General features: G+C 40.6%; 1 protein-coding gene across 3 annotated transcripts in view; it reads left to right on the top strand.

The window, feature by feature from the left end:
* The window catches only part of ENOX1 (ecto-NOX disulfide-thiol exchanger 1), a 597,960-nt gene that overhangs the window by 463,317 nt on the left and 116,230 nt on the right, over nt 1–18,413 (top strand). For all 3 annotated transcript variants that reach the window (XM_030813342.1, XM_030813340.1, XM_030813341.1), the window contains one exon: nt 16,656–16,762. In XM_030813342.1, the coding sequence (XP_030669202.1) occupies nt 16,656–16,762 (107 nt within the window). The remainder of the gene's footprint in view (nt 1–16,655; nt 16,763–18,413) is intronic.

Below are 18,413 nucleotides of genomic sequence, written 5' to 3'. Positions count from 1 at the left end.
TGTTTGCCAGGGTGGTCTCGATCTCCTGACCTCGTGATCTGCCTGCCTTGGCCTCCCAAAGTGCTGGGATTACAGGTGTAAGCCACTGTGCCCAGCCCACTGAATCTTTATTAAGGTCTTTTGTAACACTTATCCAAATGAGTAGTGATTTCATGGTGTGTCTGCTTTTAGTTATTATAGCAGGCGTCACAAAGGAAGAGACATCAATATACATCAAGTCATCAACATATATCAAGCCTTATAAAATAGAAATATGCAAGAAATATTTGGTGGATGAGTGAGTGAATGAATGAGTAAATCAGAAGACAGGCAGGAGGGAACCCTGAAATAGTGAGTTCAGAAATTTCTGGTGACCTCATTGAGTTGTTTAGCATTGATGTTAGCATCATCTGCAGGAAACAAGGTTTCAACTTGCATGCATAATGAAGCAAATAGAGAAAAAGCTCAGTAGCTGTACTTTTTATTGGAAATTGCCAAACTACCAAATTCTTGGTCAGAGGCTAGGAAATATTAGGAGAGTTGGGGTGAAAGAATCATCAGAAATTTATGTTGTAGTATCGCCAGTTATAACCATCCAACAACCTCTGTATTTACCATCTGCCTGTTACTATTTGGGAGTCCCCCTTAGCCCTGTAATTTGATGCTGAGAAGTATTTCAGCAGTTGGCAGATATCAACCGAGACTATGAAAATCCTACAGTGCTGGCCGGGGTGTACACATCCCAGCAATGGAGACTCGGAGGAGCCTTCATGTGAGTCTTTGACAGCCAAGATCTTTCAAGATGACTCGAAGATGGAAGATATCTTAAATGTGAGCCTGGGCTAGAATTAAGCCTGGGAGGCAGAACCAGAAGATTGCATATCTCATTGAGCAACCGCAGAACTTTCCATTCTCTTCTGTGCGCTTTTACAAAAAGGGCTGCAAAAAGGAACCCAATCTGTGAAACTATTAGCAGTAACCTGACTAACCTGGGAGGTATGTACACATCTCCTCATCCTTTAATCCGAACGCATCTCCTTTCCTGTCCCAAGTTTCCCTCTCTCTAGTGGAGCTATGTTTGTGTCTCAACTGTACTTCCTGCTTTCCACAGCTCTGTTCAGTGTGGTAAGATGTGTTTGGTGTCAGGCCTTTGGGGATACTTGTAAAACAATAACTGCCAAAGTCCTCGGTGACTGACACGCTGCACTTTCCAAAAGCAGAACCAGTCACACCCCATTTGTCTGCATTAATATTCCTGGCAAACACCACAGGAATCACATTTTGGCTTCTTTCCTTAGAATGAGATTAGAATTGTTAAGCATGAGTATTCAGGAATTGCCCCTCAGCTTTCCTTCTCCCAGGGGGTTGGAAATCTCCTGGTTATTCCATAGCAGCCCCGACTACTCCCTTCCACATAAAGGATCTCCTTAGTGTCAGTGCCAAAAGATCTCCCCAGTGTCAGTGCTGTCCTTCATGGCATTCCGTGGTAGCCTGTTCACTAAACAGCCAAGCATGTTGGGAAATTGTTGTGAGGTGGTTTGGAAGCAGGTGTATTGGCAAACTAGCTAACTAGTGGAGCAGGCCGGGTGTCCCAAATGGAGGGCTCACTCAGCAGCTTCCAGGGAAGATCAGGTACATTGCAGAATTCAAAGCATGGTAAAAGCATGTGGGTCCCCTTATGGATTTTGCTGGAAATAACCAATTGGTTGAATAGGACAAGGGAAACTTCAGGTGTGATCCATGAGCTGGATTAGATGCACCTATCTCCTTTCCGTGCTTCTGTACTTGTTCTTGCTTTCATTTGGAAAGGACCCATAGGCTCAAATGTTTGGCCTAGATTGCTCTCCAGCCACCGTTCCTGAAGTTCAGTGCTGAACAAAAGTTTTTTGAAAAACATCACAAATCATTAATAATAATGTAAAGAAAAAGTTGTGATTTATTTAAAGGTCTCCATCAAAGTCCATCAGTTACCCTCTAGCTTTGATGGTGTTTAGTTCTGCCTATATTTATGAAAGTTCTAACCTTTTTTATATCTCTGGTCTTCACCCCAGGACCAGCTATTAGATATCAAACAGTCATTGTTTTTAGCAAAGTCTTGGCTTAAAGTGTCAGGGGGCTGTAATTAAACCCAACCCGAACTTTGGGGAGTACGGCATCCATTCACTTCTTTGTGGGGCAGTTTTTCACTTCTGAACATGGATGTCCAGTTATGAAAGACGTTAGATGAGGACATCATCTATCCTGCTATGGCACCTGGGGCTTTCTCCTCCCTTCTGGGCCAGCTGGATAGACCTCATTTGCTAGATATAGAAGAAAGAGAAAAATATTTCGGCACAGGTAAATCATCTTTGTCATGTCACTTTATCCCAATAGCATCCTAGTCTCATCTTTATGTCATTTCTTAACCCGTCTATTTGCCAGAAACTTCCCCAGATTTTCCAACTAAGAGACATCGGAGTTTTGATCTTTGCTTTTTAAAAATTTATGCTTCACAGGAACACCCCATAGGCCTGCCCACTTTCAGTCTCTCAGTTATGAACAAAGCTTGTGATTTGAAAGCTCATACAGGAGCTGTTTATAAAGTTCAGGAAGCATGGACTAACTACCACATTCAGTTTTTCATATGCATGCCAAGATGATAAGTTTTGCATGCCTTTTTACAATTACAACACACACATATCTAATAAAAATTTAAACATTCCATGATATCCCTATTTTGCTACTTTCCCAACATGCTTCCTGGTAAGAGAGAAGGGAACAAACTGGAGAAAAGGCAAATGGGAAAGCCAGCAGCAGTGCAGAAGGGTTGATTAATATTAATTTAAGAATATGTGCCATACATATAATGAGCATGGATAAAAAGCAGAAATTATAGAATGTTAGAGCTAAGAGGGACCTTAAAGGGTTGGGCCAAACCCTTTCATTTTACAGAGGAGGAAACTGAGGCTCAGAAGATGTGAGAGGCCTTGGTCATTTAGTAGTTTATAGGCAGATTAGAACCAAGACTCTTGGCTCTTTGTACAGTTTGCTTTCTAAGTGTGTGTTTGTGTGTGTGTGTGTGTGTGTGTATAAAATGAAAATTAAGAATGTTATAAATGTAAACGTACAGCTTATAGGTAGAGTTGAAGAGATGTGCTGGCATCACACTGAGTATAAATGCTGCTATCTGGCTAGAAAATGAAGTATTTGCTTCTGGCACTACCCTCTTTCCTACCTCCACACATTTGCTTGTGCTGTTTCCCTTGCCTGAACTATTTTCCCTCCTCCAAGTGCCAAAATTCAAGCCCACTTCTATCACATTTCCTCCATGAAACCTTGTTTATCCATTATAACCCATAATCATCTCCCTTTCACCTACCTTCTGCAGCACTTGTTTTTTTTTTTTTATTATAATTTAGGTTTTAGGGTACACGTGCACAACGTGCAGGTTTGTTACATATGTATCCATGTGCCATGTTGATTTCCTGCACCCATTAAGTTGTCATTTAGCATTAGGTATATCTCCTAATGCTGTCCCTCCCCCCTCCCCCCACCTCACAACAGTCCCCGGAGTGTCATGTTCCCTTTCCTGTGTCCATGAGTTCTCATTGTTCAATTCCCACCTATGAGTGAGAACATGCGGTGTTTGGTTTTTTGTCCTTGCGATAGTTTACTGAGAATGATGTTTTCCAGTTTCATCCATGTCCCTACAAAGGACACGAACTCATCATTTTTTATGGCTGCATAGTATTCCATGGTGTATATGTGCCACATTTTCTTAATCCAGTCTATCGTTGTTGGACATTTGGGTTGGTTCCAACTCTTTGCTATTGTGAATAGTGCTGCAATAAACATACGTGTGCATGTGTCTTTATAGCAGCATGATTTGTAGTCCTTTGGGTATATACCCAGTAATGGGATGGCTGGGTCAAATGGTATTTCTAGTTCTAGATCCCTGAGGAATCGCCACACTGACTTCCACAATGGTTGAACTAGTTTACAGTCCCACCAACAGTGTAAAAGTGTTCCTATTTCTCCACATCCTCTCCAGCACCTGTTGTTTCCTGCTTTTTTAATGATGGCCATTCTAACTGGTGTGAGATGGTATCTCACTGTGGTTTTGATTTGCATTTCTCTGATGGCCAGTGATGATGAGCATTTCTTCATGTGTTTTTTGGCTGCATAAATGTCTTCTTTTGAGAAGTGTCTGTTCATGTCCTTTGGCCACTTTTTGATGGGGTTGTTTGTTTTTTTCTTGTAAATTTGTTTGAGTTCATTGTAGATTCTGGATATTAGCCCTTTGTCAGGTGAGTAGGTTGCAAAAATTTTCTCCCATTCTGTAGGTTGCCTGTTCACTCTGATGGTAGTTTCTTTTGCTGTGCAGAAGCTCTTTAGTTTAATTAGATCCCATTTGTCAATTTTGGCTTTTGTTGCCATTGCTTTTGTTGTTTTAGACATGAAGTCCTTGCCCATGCCTATGTCCTGAATGGTATTGCCTAGGTTTTCTTATAGGATTTTAATGGTTTTAGGTCTAACATTTAAGTCTTTAATACATCTTGAATTAATTTTTGTGTAAGGTGTAAGGAAGGGATCCAGTTTCAGCTTTCTACATATGGCTAGCCAGTTTTCCCAGCACCATTTATTAAATAGGGAATCCTTTCCCCATTTCTTGTTTTTGTCAGGTTTGTCAAAGATCAGATAGTTGTAGGTATGCGGCATCATTTCTGAGGGCTCTGTTCTGTTCCATTGATCTATATCTCTGTTGTGGTACCAGTACCATGCTGTTTTGGTTACTGTAGCCTTGTAGTATAGTTTGAAGTCAGGTAGGGTGATGCCTCCAGCTTTGTTCTTTTGGCTTAGGATTGACTTGGCGATGCGGGCTCTTTTTTGGTTCCATATGAACTTTAAAGTAGTTTTTTCCAATTCTGTGAAGAAAGTCATTGGTAGCTTGATGGGGATGGCATTGAATCTATAAATTACCTTGGGCAGTATGGCTATTTTCACGATATTGATTCTTCCAACCCATGAGCATGAATGTTCTTCCATTTGTTTGTATCCTCTTGTATTTCATTGAGCAGTGGTTTGTAGTTCTCCTTGAAGAGGTCCTTCACATCCCTTGTAAGTTGGATTCCTAGGTATTTTATTCTCTTTGAAGCAATTGTGAATGGGAGTTCACTCATGATTTGGCTCTCTGTTTGTCTGTGATTGGTGTACAAGAATGCTTGTGATTTTTGTACATTGATTTTGTATCCTGAGACTTTGCTGAAGTTGCTAATCAGCTTAAGGAGATTTTGGGCTGAGACAATGGGGTTTTCTAGATATACAATCATGTCATCTGCAAACAGGGACAGTTTGACTTCCTCTTTTCCTAATTGAATACCCTTAATTTCCTTCTCCTGCCTGATTGCTCTGGCCAGAACTTCCAGCACTATGTTGAATAGGAGTGGTGAGAGAGGGCATCCCTGTCTTGTGCCAGTTTTCAAAGGGAATGCTTCCAGTTTTTGCCCATTCAGTATGATATTGGCTGTGGGTTTGTCATAGATAGCTCTTATTATTTTGAGATACGTCCCATCAATACCTAATTTATTGAGAGTTTTTAGCATGAAGGGTTGTTGAATTTTGTCAAAGGCCTTTTCTGCATCTATTGAGATAATCATGTGGTTTTTGTCTTTGGTTCTGTTTATATGCTGGATTACATTTATTGATTTGCGTATGTTGAACCAGCCTTGCATCCCAGGGATGAAGCCCACTTGATTATGGTGGATAAGCTTTTTGATGTGCAGCACTTATTAATACTATCTACTTGAGCACTTACTTATTTTCTGATTATTTTATGTGCATCAAGTTTATTGGTTTGTTTGCTTGCTTTTGCCTCTAGCAAGATTTTAGGCTAAATAGAGACATGGACCACTTACTGTTCTCTTTTCTACCTCACTGTGCCACTTCTGGACCTGGCATAATTCTTGTAAGCACATAGAAGACCTAAGAAAAAAAATATTGGTTGTTGACCAATCACAGGTGGAAAGGAAAATGGTGCTGAAAATTGGGCTAGAACCTAATATTGCAGAACACAGCCTAAGTGTTTTTTAGTAAACCATGATCTCAATTATCTTAGCTCTAATATGCCATTCTCTTTAAAGTAGAGCATACAGCATATACTTTAGTTGAGAATTTTACAGTAGGAGTATTAGAGTACTGTTACCAATATTATTTCAACCTGGAGATTGGAAAGGTTAGAACTATCATGCAACTTTGCTTTATACATTTGTGATAGGAAATGGCATCAGCCTCATCTTAGGTCTTAAAAGCTGCAAATGGTGGAAAGACTTTTGACTGGGTAGAGAGATCTGGTTCTGATCCAAGTTTGACCATTAATTAGCCTTATGACTTTGGGAAAGTCTTTTAAGCAACTTCAGTCTCCTTTTTCTCATCTCTGTAATAAAAGGGTTTAACTAGATAATCCCTTAAGGTTCCTTTCCACCCTTAAGATTCCACAGTTCTTATATCAACCATGTGGATCCTTTATCATCTCTGGATATCTAAATACAGGTATCTTCCAGGACCCAACCATGAGGTTCAAAGCTCCTAAAGTGATCATAGAACAGGTGATCAGATATTACTCCGTGCAAATGTTCTGCCTATACCTGGCTGTGAAGGTTACTCCTCCTGGGCTACACTGTGAATTTTAAGCCACATTTCAACCCTGAGATTATGTGCATTGGATTCTGCAGGTACTGAAGATTGGTCAGAATTATTGTCAAAGACAGCTGCGCAGGGCACTGACAGTTCTCTACCGTCACCCCCTCATCTATCTTCTTGGGTAAAATCGTAAAAGCCTCAAGTGTCTGAATGAATGATTAAATTCATTCCACAAATATTTATCAAGTGTCAGGTTGTGTGCTAAGTGCTAGAGTGAAATGTGAGGGGTTTCTGATCTCTGTGTACTGTGATCCCACTTTTAGGCAGATTGGTGTCCTCGTCCACATTTCTTCTGCCTGAAAAGCTCTTTCTAAAATCATTTACTTCTTAGGAACATCTCAGCCAAACATTTTTTATTTCCACCAAGGGAAATTTGGCTTCTATGTCCCCTGCTGTCGAAAAGGAATTTTATGAAGTGTTAAAATGTTTTCCCATGTCTGTAGCAGTCATTGCTGTAGTTCATCCATGGGAAAAAAATTCCCCATAACTGCTTTAGCAATGTGACAGGTTTTCTATTTCTCCTCAAAATTGTACTGATGGCTGTATTTGCCAATGCATTAAGTGCTGGAAACATTATTTCCATTAAAAAAAATACCTCTTTGGTCTCAGGGAATAAATATCCAGAGAAAATAATATGTATAAAAACTTCAGCATCAAGGATGAGCACAGAATGTTCTGTTTTCACAGGATGCCAAAGGTGATGGTGGGGACACTATCCCTGCCAGAACTGAAATGAGTCTTTTTTTCTTTTTTGTATCCTTCCTTTCAGTCTCATGGAAAATATATACACTGAGTCAAATCATTATGTTTTTTAAAAAAATCTTTAATAATACCAAAATGTAAGATAGAAATCAAGTCTTAACACTCTGGAACAATAAAGAATTGGAGTGCATATTAAGTGAAATACAGCAATTCAGGAAAGGTATAACTTCTGGAAGCTAAAGATGAAAACTCTGTCACTTTGATATGAGCCCAGGTCTAGGACTGGACTCTAGCCACTGCCCCACATCAGGCGAGGGGAATGTGTGTTGATAGCATTGGGGTACTCTGGGAAACAGTCTCTGAGCTACACTGGACAAAATCCATGTGTAAAAAAATTTTTACAAAGATTTTTTAAAACCAGGACACTTTCAAATTGAGGAAAAGTAAGGTGTCAGTAAAGTTACTTTAAAGCAGAGATGATGTGTTCTTGACTCTGCGTAACTGAAAGAGAAGTACAACTTAGTGTTTGTTTTCCAACCAAAGAAAATTTTACCTGGGGAGAATCATGAAAGAGTAGCCACAGACAAAGTGAGAGGATTTCTATTTAAGGAGAGAAACCACTTATGTGTGTAGACACCTTCTATAGCAAGGTAGAAGTATGACCTGCAAAGCCAAAAATAATTGCTATCTGTTCCTTTCCTTATAAAGTTTGCCAAGCCCTGTTCTAAAGGCTCCCAGAGCCAGAAAGGAGATTCAGGATGGTCTAGCCCAGCCCCCTTTGCCTTGGGATTCAAACAGATGGACACTTTCTTCAGGTCACACAGCTAGTTAGTGTTGGAGCTAAGACGTGACTAACACAGGTTCCCCAACTCTGTCTTTCCCTCTACATGTAACCCCCAAAACAGTGTTGTATTCATAAAAACACTCCCTTGGCCCCACCTCTGTAAGTTTCCCCTGCTGAGGCTTATTCAATGGCTTTTATTTCAAAAAAAGTAGGACAGACTGGATTTTAGACAAAATGAGAAGGCTGAGGGCACACACTGAGAGAAATTGGTTCCAGCCTGGTAGACACAAAAGAAGTAGGGACCTTTTTTCCAGACACTTTGATTCTTCTGCACTGTGGCTCATGTTCCTCAATACACTTTTGTAGAGCGGTAAATGCAGCTTCCTGCTCCATCACAACCTCCAATGTTTGGCTTGTTTGCATTGAAAATTCAGCCTACCTGCAAGTTTCAGCCAAGGGGTCCTTTAAGCCTTTCTTGGCCTCCCTTGGCACCCTCTGCAGCTCTCTTAAGCAATTCTCATCTTGCGATTCAATCATGTATATGTTGTCTCCCCCAGGGACTCTGAGCAGCTCAAGGACCAGCTGCATATTTGGCCCTTTTTATCCCCAATGTCTAGTACAAAGTCTAGCACATTACACACCACAGAGCTCGTAAGACTTTGGCCCATCATATAATGGGTATAAATACATGATTTGAAGTTGGACAGATGTAATTTCCATTGCCAACTTCACCACTTCTAAATACATGACCTTGGACAAGTAAATATTCGTCTCAGTGAACCTCAGTTTCTTCATCAATGAAATGGGCGTTCATACTAGCACCTACCTCAGAGGGTTGTTGGAAAACTTAGGTAAGATAATGTGTTACATCAGAGGTTCTCAAACTTTAGCATGCCTTGGAATCATGCAGAGAGCTTGTTAAAGCAGAGTCTGTTGGGCCCCATCCCTAGAGTTTCTCCTTTGGTAGGTCTGGGGTCTGAGTGTTTGCCTTTCTAGTGAGTTCTCAAGTGATGCTGATGATGCTGGTCCAGGAGCCACACTTTGATAACTACTGTTTTAAATCATCAAGCATAGTGCCTGGCCCAGTAAGGGCTAAGTAATTAGAAATTGCCTATCACAGGGCTGGGCACGGTGGCTTATGCCTGTAATCCCAGCACTTTGGGAGGCCGAGGCGGACGGATCACTTGAGGTCAGGAGTTCGAGACCAGCCTGGCCAACATGGTGAAACCCCGTCTCTACTAAAAATACAAAAATTAGCCGGGTGTGGTGGTGTGCACCTGTAATACCAGCTACTCGGAAGGCTGAGGCTGGAGAATCACTTGAACCCGAAAGGCTGAGGTTGCAGTGAGCCGAGATCATGCCATTGCACTTCAGGCTGGGTGACAGTGAGACTCCGTCTCAAAAAGAAAGAAATCTCCTATTACCATTATATGATTTTCATAACCATTAAGGGAGTTAGTGGAGACCCAGAGGAGATCAGGGTTGCCATTTTGAGGGTCACAAAGAAGAAAAGATCCCCAGAAACCAGATCTCTCCTCCTGCTGCTGTGATGACTCTTAGCATTGAGCCAACAACTGAATACAGGGCAGGCTCAATGAGTCTGGACTTGTTTCTGTTATTTGTAATGGAAACTGCAAACATACATATCACTGGTGCAGACAATTGGTCACCATGTAATTCATGCCTTCTGTCGTCTATCAGGAATGGCAAAAGCTAAATTTGATTATGCACTGTTGGCAAAGGGTAAGAGAAACAAACTGAAAAACACTTCAGGGACATAGAGTGTAACTTGCCAGTACCTTTCAAAATTAAAAATTCAGGTGCTCTTTTATCTAGCCTTTCTACTGCTAGGAATTTTTTATAAAGATATTTATGTAAGGATTTCAGAAGATATGTTGGAAGATGTTTATAGCAGCCTTATTGATAACATACATATGAATAGATTTCCAAGATATATTAAGTGAAAAAAGCAAGGTACAGAATAGCGTATATAATATTAGCTCCTTTGTGTAAGTAAAAAAGGTTTCTCATAGAAAAGTACACACTGTTTGTACTATATGCATAACCTTATTTTCTGGATGGATGTGGTAGGATCTGTTAATAGTGGTTACTGGTTACCTTTAAAAAGAGAAATTGGTAGAGTTGTCAAGATGGGAAGGTAGACTTTTTTTTATATCGTCCCTTTTTTCTTCTGTACATACATTACTTTCATTTAGTCAGTAGGGGTAATCTAGGCAGGAGATTTATTGGATTTAAAAAGCTTAATAAATGCTATATATTTTGAGGAACTATTAGATTTATAATCTCATGGATTGCTTTACTTTCCAAAATTTTTAAATATATGTATTAATAAAGTGCTCTACAATTCTCTGGAGTATACTTGGAGTGATGCAAATCTTTAAAAGTCACTATATGCCTAATATCTTTCTGTTTTATTTGAACAATTTGATCATTTCTTGCTTGCTTGAAATTTGCCTAAAACATCCTGTTTTTTATATACTGTGATCAGTAGGTTTCTCTTTATTCTATTCAAATTCTATTCCCTAAAACAGAGGTCCCCAGCCCCTGGGCCAGTACTGTCCATGGCCTGTTAGGAACTGGGCCGCACAGCAGGAAGTGAGCACCAGGTGAGTGAGCATTGCCGCCTGAGCTCTGCCTCCTGTTAGATCAGCAGCGGCATTAGATTCACACAGGAGTGTGAACCCTATTGTGAACTGTGCATGCAGGGGATCTAGGCTGCATGCTCCCTATGAGAATCTAACTAACGATGATCTGAAGTGGAACAGTTTCATCCCCAAACCATCCCCAACCCCCTGTCCATGGAAAAACTGTCTTCCACAAAACCATTTCCTGGTGCCAAAAATGTTGGGGATGCTGCCCTAAAAGAAACAAATATCTGGCCTCATCTAGCCAGGAAGTTCAGAAATATGATGTCTGCTGTTGGTGTTTTGGCCTCGGTTTTAAGAGGGCTGTAATGGACTCACAATGTCACGTGAGGCTTTTTTTACATATCTTAAGACAAAACCCCAGAATGCCCTTTTCCTCCTCAATTTGAAATTCCGGTCCATGCCTCCTTAAAGTATGGGTTTGACCGTATTCATTCTCTGTTTCCTGGGCTTTCTGCCAGGCTGACTGCCATCTCCTTCATGCTCAAGACCCAGAACCCGAGTGAATGTGCAGGAGTCTGTCTGGGAATCTCTTTTATAGCAGCAGCTTCCTCTTATGTGCTGTCCAACACTTACCGCTGCTCCCTTGGTCTTTGTCTTGTTCCTCTGGGTATCCTGAGAGCTGGAATCACTTACTGCATTCCCTCCATTCTAATTCTTCAGTCTAGAGCCAAGGCTCACCAATTCCAGCACTACATCTAAAGCCTTACACTTTTCTTCTGTCCCTTCTCCCCTAGCTATTAGTATTTTAAAACAACAAAAACAAGCTGGGGTGGGAGAGGTCAACTATTTCATTTGTGTCATATGCCTTTGAAAATCTCTCATGGGCTATTCATAGAGGATTTGGGAAAATGTTCTCCCTTAAAGAAAGAAAAATGTCCTCTGTACCCTGCAGAGTTGAGGCTCTAACATGAGCCCAGATAACATTAAAAAACAAAACTAAGCTTGGAAGATTTGTTTGAGGTGCTTTATTTAGGCAAGCCTACTGCCTTTAAGGACTTAATCAGTTTCTCCAGATATTTGGAACACTAACTGGATTAAGGCTCTTTGACCGCTATTTAGCTGGAACAAGGAATATAAGAGGTGCAGGGCCTGTGAGAAAGAAGGCAGTCGGCAAGACATGAAGGGAAAAGGGCTGTGTTCCTGTTCTCTGGAGGACTCTAACCTTTCTCTTTCATCTCCCATGCATTCCTGCCCAGAGCTCAAAATTCAGGAGTCTTGTGCAGCCCAGAAATCTGAGCTTTTGCACCCAGTGGCTGCTTTTTCCCAGGGAGCTTGCTTCAGTGTGGTCTGTTCCTGGATAAATGGATGTCCTGTTCTGAGCTTTCCTTCCCTGAGAAGGCTAAAGACCAGTGCTTCTCATGACAGTCTGTAAAGTTCTCTATCAGTAAGAAGTGTGCTCTAAACTCAGCAAATGTCCAGACATTTTGGGGTGGGGAAAAGTGCAAAAGAAGTTGTTAAATTAATCTTATAGGTTTGTTTAAAACTGGAAGAATATATACATATATGTGTGTAATGTGTGTATGATAGGTGAGTGTATGTATCTCCACACATACACATGTGTAAGCTAATGAATAGCCACTAGTGAGGGTTTGCAGCTGTATGGAGTGATTAGCAACTTCATCAAGGCTCTGTTTATCCTGCCCTTAGGGTCACTTACAGCTGCTAGGTATGCTAGGGGCTCTACTGTGATATCTAAAACTGGCATTCAGGCATACTTCTGAAGAATTTATCATTTTTAATTTTCTTATGATCCTCAAATAACCTAATTTAGGCAAAACAATTAAAACATAGAATTGGGGGGAAAGATTTGCAAAGTGTGAGGGGTAAATTTAAATTTTCTGATGGAGAGTTCTTTCAGTTGCTAATAAAAGATCTGGGAAAATGTTATCCCTCAAAGAAAAAAAATTTCCTTTACCTACAAAACTTTTGAGCATACTTTCTTGAGTAAGTAAGTGGCAGTCAAACAGAATCTATGCTTTTTATCTGATACAGGATTGTGTGGGGCCTCTGGCCACTACTCTGTAGACCACTGAGGTGGTGAAGGCATTGGGTAGGGAGTGGGTCTCAATTTGTTCTGCCCGCAACACTTCTATAAGCTACTTGTTTTGAACAAATGCCAATGCCATCTTGTTTGCTGGGTTATATCTTTCTCTGAGAAGCAAAGTTTTGAAGAGCCTGTTCAGATAGTAACTTCTTAACAGGTTTTATCGTATATAGATAGAGTAAATAGTATGAATTATACCAGAGAGGTAGTCAGTGGTCATTTAATTCATGGACTTCCTCTCTGGTGTTTCCTGCTATAAGCAATGAATAGTGTATTTACATCAATACCAGTAGTCATCCTGATTTATGAGCTTAAAAATATGCTGTCTTTGAATGACATTCATTAGGGCATACTCTTAGAGGTGCTTTTTCCCTAATGATGATGAATTAATGCTGATCAAAGCACTCCTCCAGAGTCCTTTTTTTGTGTGTGCCCAAGAACTTTCATTTGCAAGACAAATGGCTGGTTCAGGGACAGTGTGTGCAGCAATGAGAGAAGTAAAACTGGGCCATGTGAATACTGTGAGAGTGGTTTCCAAACCTGAGTTACACAGTTATTGGGGTTTTGTTGGATTTTGTTTTGTTTTGTTTTTGTTTTGCTTTTTGATTGGTATAGGGAAAAAAAGTGTCTAAGTTCATAAGTATAAAATTAAATCCCACTTAGTTTTACATCTAATTAATTACCCTATTGAAAAAGAATACAAGAAGTTGAGAATGGCCCAGAAAATGTTGGCCATATCTCTTTGAATTCTGACTTCTTTCTGAACCCCTAATCCATATTTCAGCTCCATTTGGATGGTCTTCAGGCATCTCAAACTCAATATGTCCGAAAGCAAATTCATTATCTTCTTTCTCAGCCCTCCACCGGTGCTTGTTCTCATAGTTTTGGATGTACTTCCCAGCTCCAGTCATCGTGTTACCTCCCACCCCTCTTCCTCCTCCCATGTAACAAGTCAGCTGCCTCCTCCTATCAAGTCTCCCTGTCAAATGACTGCCTGTGCCACACTCCATGCCACAGCTTCTGCCTTAATTCATTCCTTTGTAATTTCTCCCAAGCCAATGTTACAATATAAAGTTCCCAATCAGAGATAGCATACATGGTCCCTCTTGATTCATACCTAACACTAGCCCCAGCCCCAGCCCCACGGCTACTTTCACTCATCCTCCCACAACTCTATACCAGCCTTTGAACAGGCCACTCCTGCCTTCTCTGCCAAGCAAGCATTGCTTCACTATTTAAGACTTGGCAGAAATGTTGCCCTATTTGTGGAATGTTTTCTAATGCCACCTATCTACTTAGTTACTCTCTTCTCTTCTCTGTGTCTTTAAAGCTGTCATCTGCACCTCTCTTGCACAGGATAATTATCTGCTTGTCTTTCTTTCTCTTCTGAGACTATGATTGCATCAAGGACAAGACTGGGCCTTGATCATATATTTCTAGCAATTAATCAAGTTCCTGGTAGCTAACAGGAATCCAGATGTTTGTTGAATGAATGAATGAACTGAACTTATGCCCTGGGATATGGTAATAACGTGTTCTAAGTAACCGAGGCACTTAGCCACAAACAGGAAATATCTAATAGCACATGGCTTGAGTAGATATTAGGGGATCTCCTTTTACCCCTAAACCTGTGCACTATTGGGCCATTGGGTCCTTCTTCTTAGTTCTTTCTTTTCTATACTCCTCCAGGTGCATTACTAGTCTTCCTTACCTTCATTTTCTCTGGCCCCTTACATGTTTTTATGAACAGATATACTTTTCTTTAGTGTTTCATTTTTATTAACAGCCTTCTCTGACTGATGTCAGAATTTTCACTATTACCACCCAAACACTCAGTCTCAACCCATATTGTCCTTTCCCCTTAGGACTGGTGTCAGGACATCATAGTTCTTCCTTTTCTAAATGATGTCAAAGAGCTGTGTTATTATAAGCAACGAAGCCCATTACTCTTTAATAATCTCCTGATCACCACCCCTGCCAGCCTAGATTTGGGGCTGACTGTTCTATGTTGCCCCTACAGAAGGCAGCTGGAATTCCCAATGATCCCAGCCTGTGTACAGACAAAACATGCAGAAAGCCCCGGCGATCCACCGGAACAGGTTCTCTCCTCTGCCGGCTGTGCTGCAGGACAGCCAACCAGAGCACTAAGGATCAGTGGTCAGCTGATGGCCAGCACTTAGAGCAGCCCCAGGTGATTAGTCTGGAGTTTAGTTCTTCCAGCTGAGGTCGAGGAGGGAAGCCACATGTGCCCAAGGAGAGTATGAGTCAAACTGAAGGCAAATCCTCCTGTTAAAATTGAGTCAAATAAATTCATCATGTGACATGATGACAGGTTTTGCTAAATAAGGAGATTTGGGGTTGGGATCCTCCTGAAGTGGAAAATAGTAAAAATATTAATAGCAAAAAGACAAAAGCCCTCTGTGAAAATCAGCCATAGATTGAGAAGTAGTTGTTCATCAGCATAGAAAAGTATTCACGATATTGTAAGTGAATGGAATCTGCTTTTTTCCTTCTGCTCCATCCTGCATTTATTTTGTGTGCTAATTTTAAAAATTATGGCACCAAGTGTTGTTCTTCTGTGGGGATTACTCTATTGCTCTTTGACATTCTTTGGACACCAGAAGATTTGGAAGAGCTTTGATGTCCTTTTTTATAATAGAGCCTTGGGAATCACTTTGAAAGATTTATGTTGATAGGGTGTTAGAATCCTTGAGAAGCTAATTTTAACTGTGCCTTCTTAACTAAAAATTTAGAAGTTCAGGTTTAATCATATGATTAATTCAGTGCTTTAATTTCCTTAATCTCATGCTTACTGGATCAATAACTGTTTAAGCAAGATTAAGTCTACAATTAGTTGGCCCCACCCGTAATACCCGCTACTAAGAGCCCGTGCCTTTGTCTATGTAGTTTTGTTCATAACCCCTCAACATTTACCAGTCCAGTAGCACCAGGCCTGGAAGCAGCAGAAGTACTAAATTAAGTCAAGATGATAGAGTTAGAACTTCAAGTGGTTTGGGAGCCAGAGGGCGGGGAGCCTTGTGAAAGCGATAATGGAATGTGATCATGAGGAGCTATGGAGGGCGCCACATGGTGGTTGAAATAAGACCTGCATGCCAGTGCCGCTGGTTGGGTGAGCTTTGGTCTGTCTTGAGGTAGAGGCTATGGTTCCTGTTCCCTGCCAGAGGGCTGGAGGGCTGGCTGCAGCCAGTGCAACAGGGGGAGAAAAAGGAGCCAAGGAGGAAAAATGACCCCCTGAGATTGAGGGGAGATATGGCACAGCTATTCATTGTCCCAACTTGGAACTTGGACAGGATAATGTCTTGAGAGGACTGTGATTGAGTCCTTGAGATAGAGACCAAAAGAGAAAATGAGGTATGTTTGGCTCTTCCTCATTCAGCCACCTCTCCCTGGCTTCACTTCTCTGCACCCAACCCTGGCATTACTTTGTCTGTATATCTGGATGCCAACACCAGTGTCTATATATCTATAGATCTGGGTATATAGATAGACCAAATCACGTATTGAAACAACAGCTAAAGAATGCTTGGAAGTAGATGCCCATGCCTTTCTCCCAGTCATACTTAGAATTTGTTTTAACCTAAAGTTATGGAGACAGACTTGAAGGGAGACATCCCCAACCTTGCTAAAATGTAAGTACGAAAGGCACAAATTGGATGGATATTGATGATGTTGTTTCTATTGTGACATCATCCATAGACTCCTAGTGTCTTTGCTTTGCTTCCCTATAGTGATCACAACATAAATTACTTGTCTTGTTTGACTTCCTTGTTCACCAAAGTTGAGCAGATTGTGGCCGTTTTCAACGCTTCTACCAGACAAAAAGCTTGGGACCATTTCTCGAAAGCCCAGCGCAAGAACATAGACATTTGGCGAAAGCATTCTGAGGTTGGTGATTTTATTATTACTTTTTAACCACCATCACACAGCTGGATTGGCAGAGAATAGCATGGCTGCGGCCATGATGGTTTCTGTTACAGTGGGCAGTCCGCCTGCCATTGTCTGATCTCACTGTCAGCTCCAAATGCAGCTGAGATTTGTTCCTTGTCCAGAAAAGCAGCTGACTTAACACTTAGGGAACAGTGTTTTTCTCCCCTGCAATGGGAGAAAATACTTTTTCCCATTCATAGTAAAGATTTCAGAAATAAACCAAGACACTTTCCCTAGCAAATTATTTTGAAGAAAAATGGAACTTACAATAGAAAACTGGCTTTTAAATACAGAGGGTTTTTGTTTTTTTTTTTTTTTTTTTTTTTTTTTAGTGTTCTATGTGATGATGACAGTTTGCTCTTTGGACAAGTACGCCTTTCCATCCATATTTTCTCATCATGAGCAACATCTTAGTCCCCTATGCTAGCCATTAAGTCCTATTACACTTCTCTCCAGAGCCAGTGTTGTAAGGGGAGTGAATATCTAGGCCAACTGGGTCCACCCATCAGCAACCATGCATGTGTGAAGTGAGTACCTACCCCCAAGAGAACAGTCTAGAATTTGGCCTCCTTGCCACTTAGAAGGACCAAAATGTGTCATTAGTCATTGGTCGTCCAGCTGTTATTTTTAACTCCACAGAGTAGTGTACGCTTTGAACCTGTAATTTAAAAGTAAGTATACTGTCTTTGCTTCTTTTTTTTAATGAAAGAATGTTTTTCATTTGGATGCCTCTCCATCTCTAGCATGTTAATATTAAAGTTCTCTAAATGATATTCCCCTCTTTCAAAATCCTAAACTTATGGAAGGTAAGGTTTATTTATTTAATGATTTTGGCTCACACTTGTAAAATAAGTATTTTATATAGAGTTTGAGGAATCACAAAGTACTATGATATCAATCATTTGGGTAGCATTTTAAGTGCCCATTAACTAATGCTAAATTACAGTTGAATACCAATAGCACTAGATGTAACATCCACATGAATACCAAATGAATTCTTTATTATCACTGTTATTATGGTGAATACTGAATGACTTCACAATAATGTGACACTTAAAATGCTAGTGCAATTTATTGTTAAGAAGGACATTTTTTATTTTGTTCACTAATGCCTACAGTGGTTGGTGACTGATACAGTTCTGTTTTTCTGTTCAGGATTATGAGTAAGGAAGAGGTGGGATTTCTCTTTAATTTTTCAGGGGCCAGAAAAGTGAAGGGTGCCTACCTGATGTTCTCCCTGACTCTGACTTAAGACCCAGGTCAAGGTTGATTTTCAAGATTTTAAAAAAAAAGAGTCCTCTGTTTGTGATGCAATATACAAACTGAGGGTTATGAAAACACAAATTGGAGTCCATAAACTATGATTCAGATTTGGGAATGATCAGTCTGTGAATTGTTTATTTCTTCATATAAAAACCAAACATGATTAAAAGGAATGTTGACAGAAAGGCTGGTGGCCTGCTACCGAATAAACCTGAGCATAAAAAGGCCATCATTAGAATGTGAGTGTCAGCAAATGTCACATATGGATCTGAATCACGCTGCCTGCCATGTCTGCCTCAACTTCTCACCTTCGCTTAACCCTGCCTCCTCTGCGTGGGTGCGGTGG

Source organism: Nomascus leucogenys, chromosome 5, assembly GCF_006542625.1.
Source record: "Nomascus leucogenys isolate Asia chromosome 5, Asia_NLE_v1, whole genome shotgun sequence".
Lineage (NCBI taxonomy): Eukaryota > Metazoa > Chordata > Mammalia > Primates > Hylobatidae > Nomascus > Nomascus leucogenys.
This window is presented reverse-complemented; position numbering and strand designations above follow the sequence as displayed.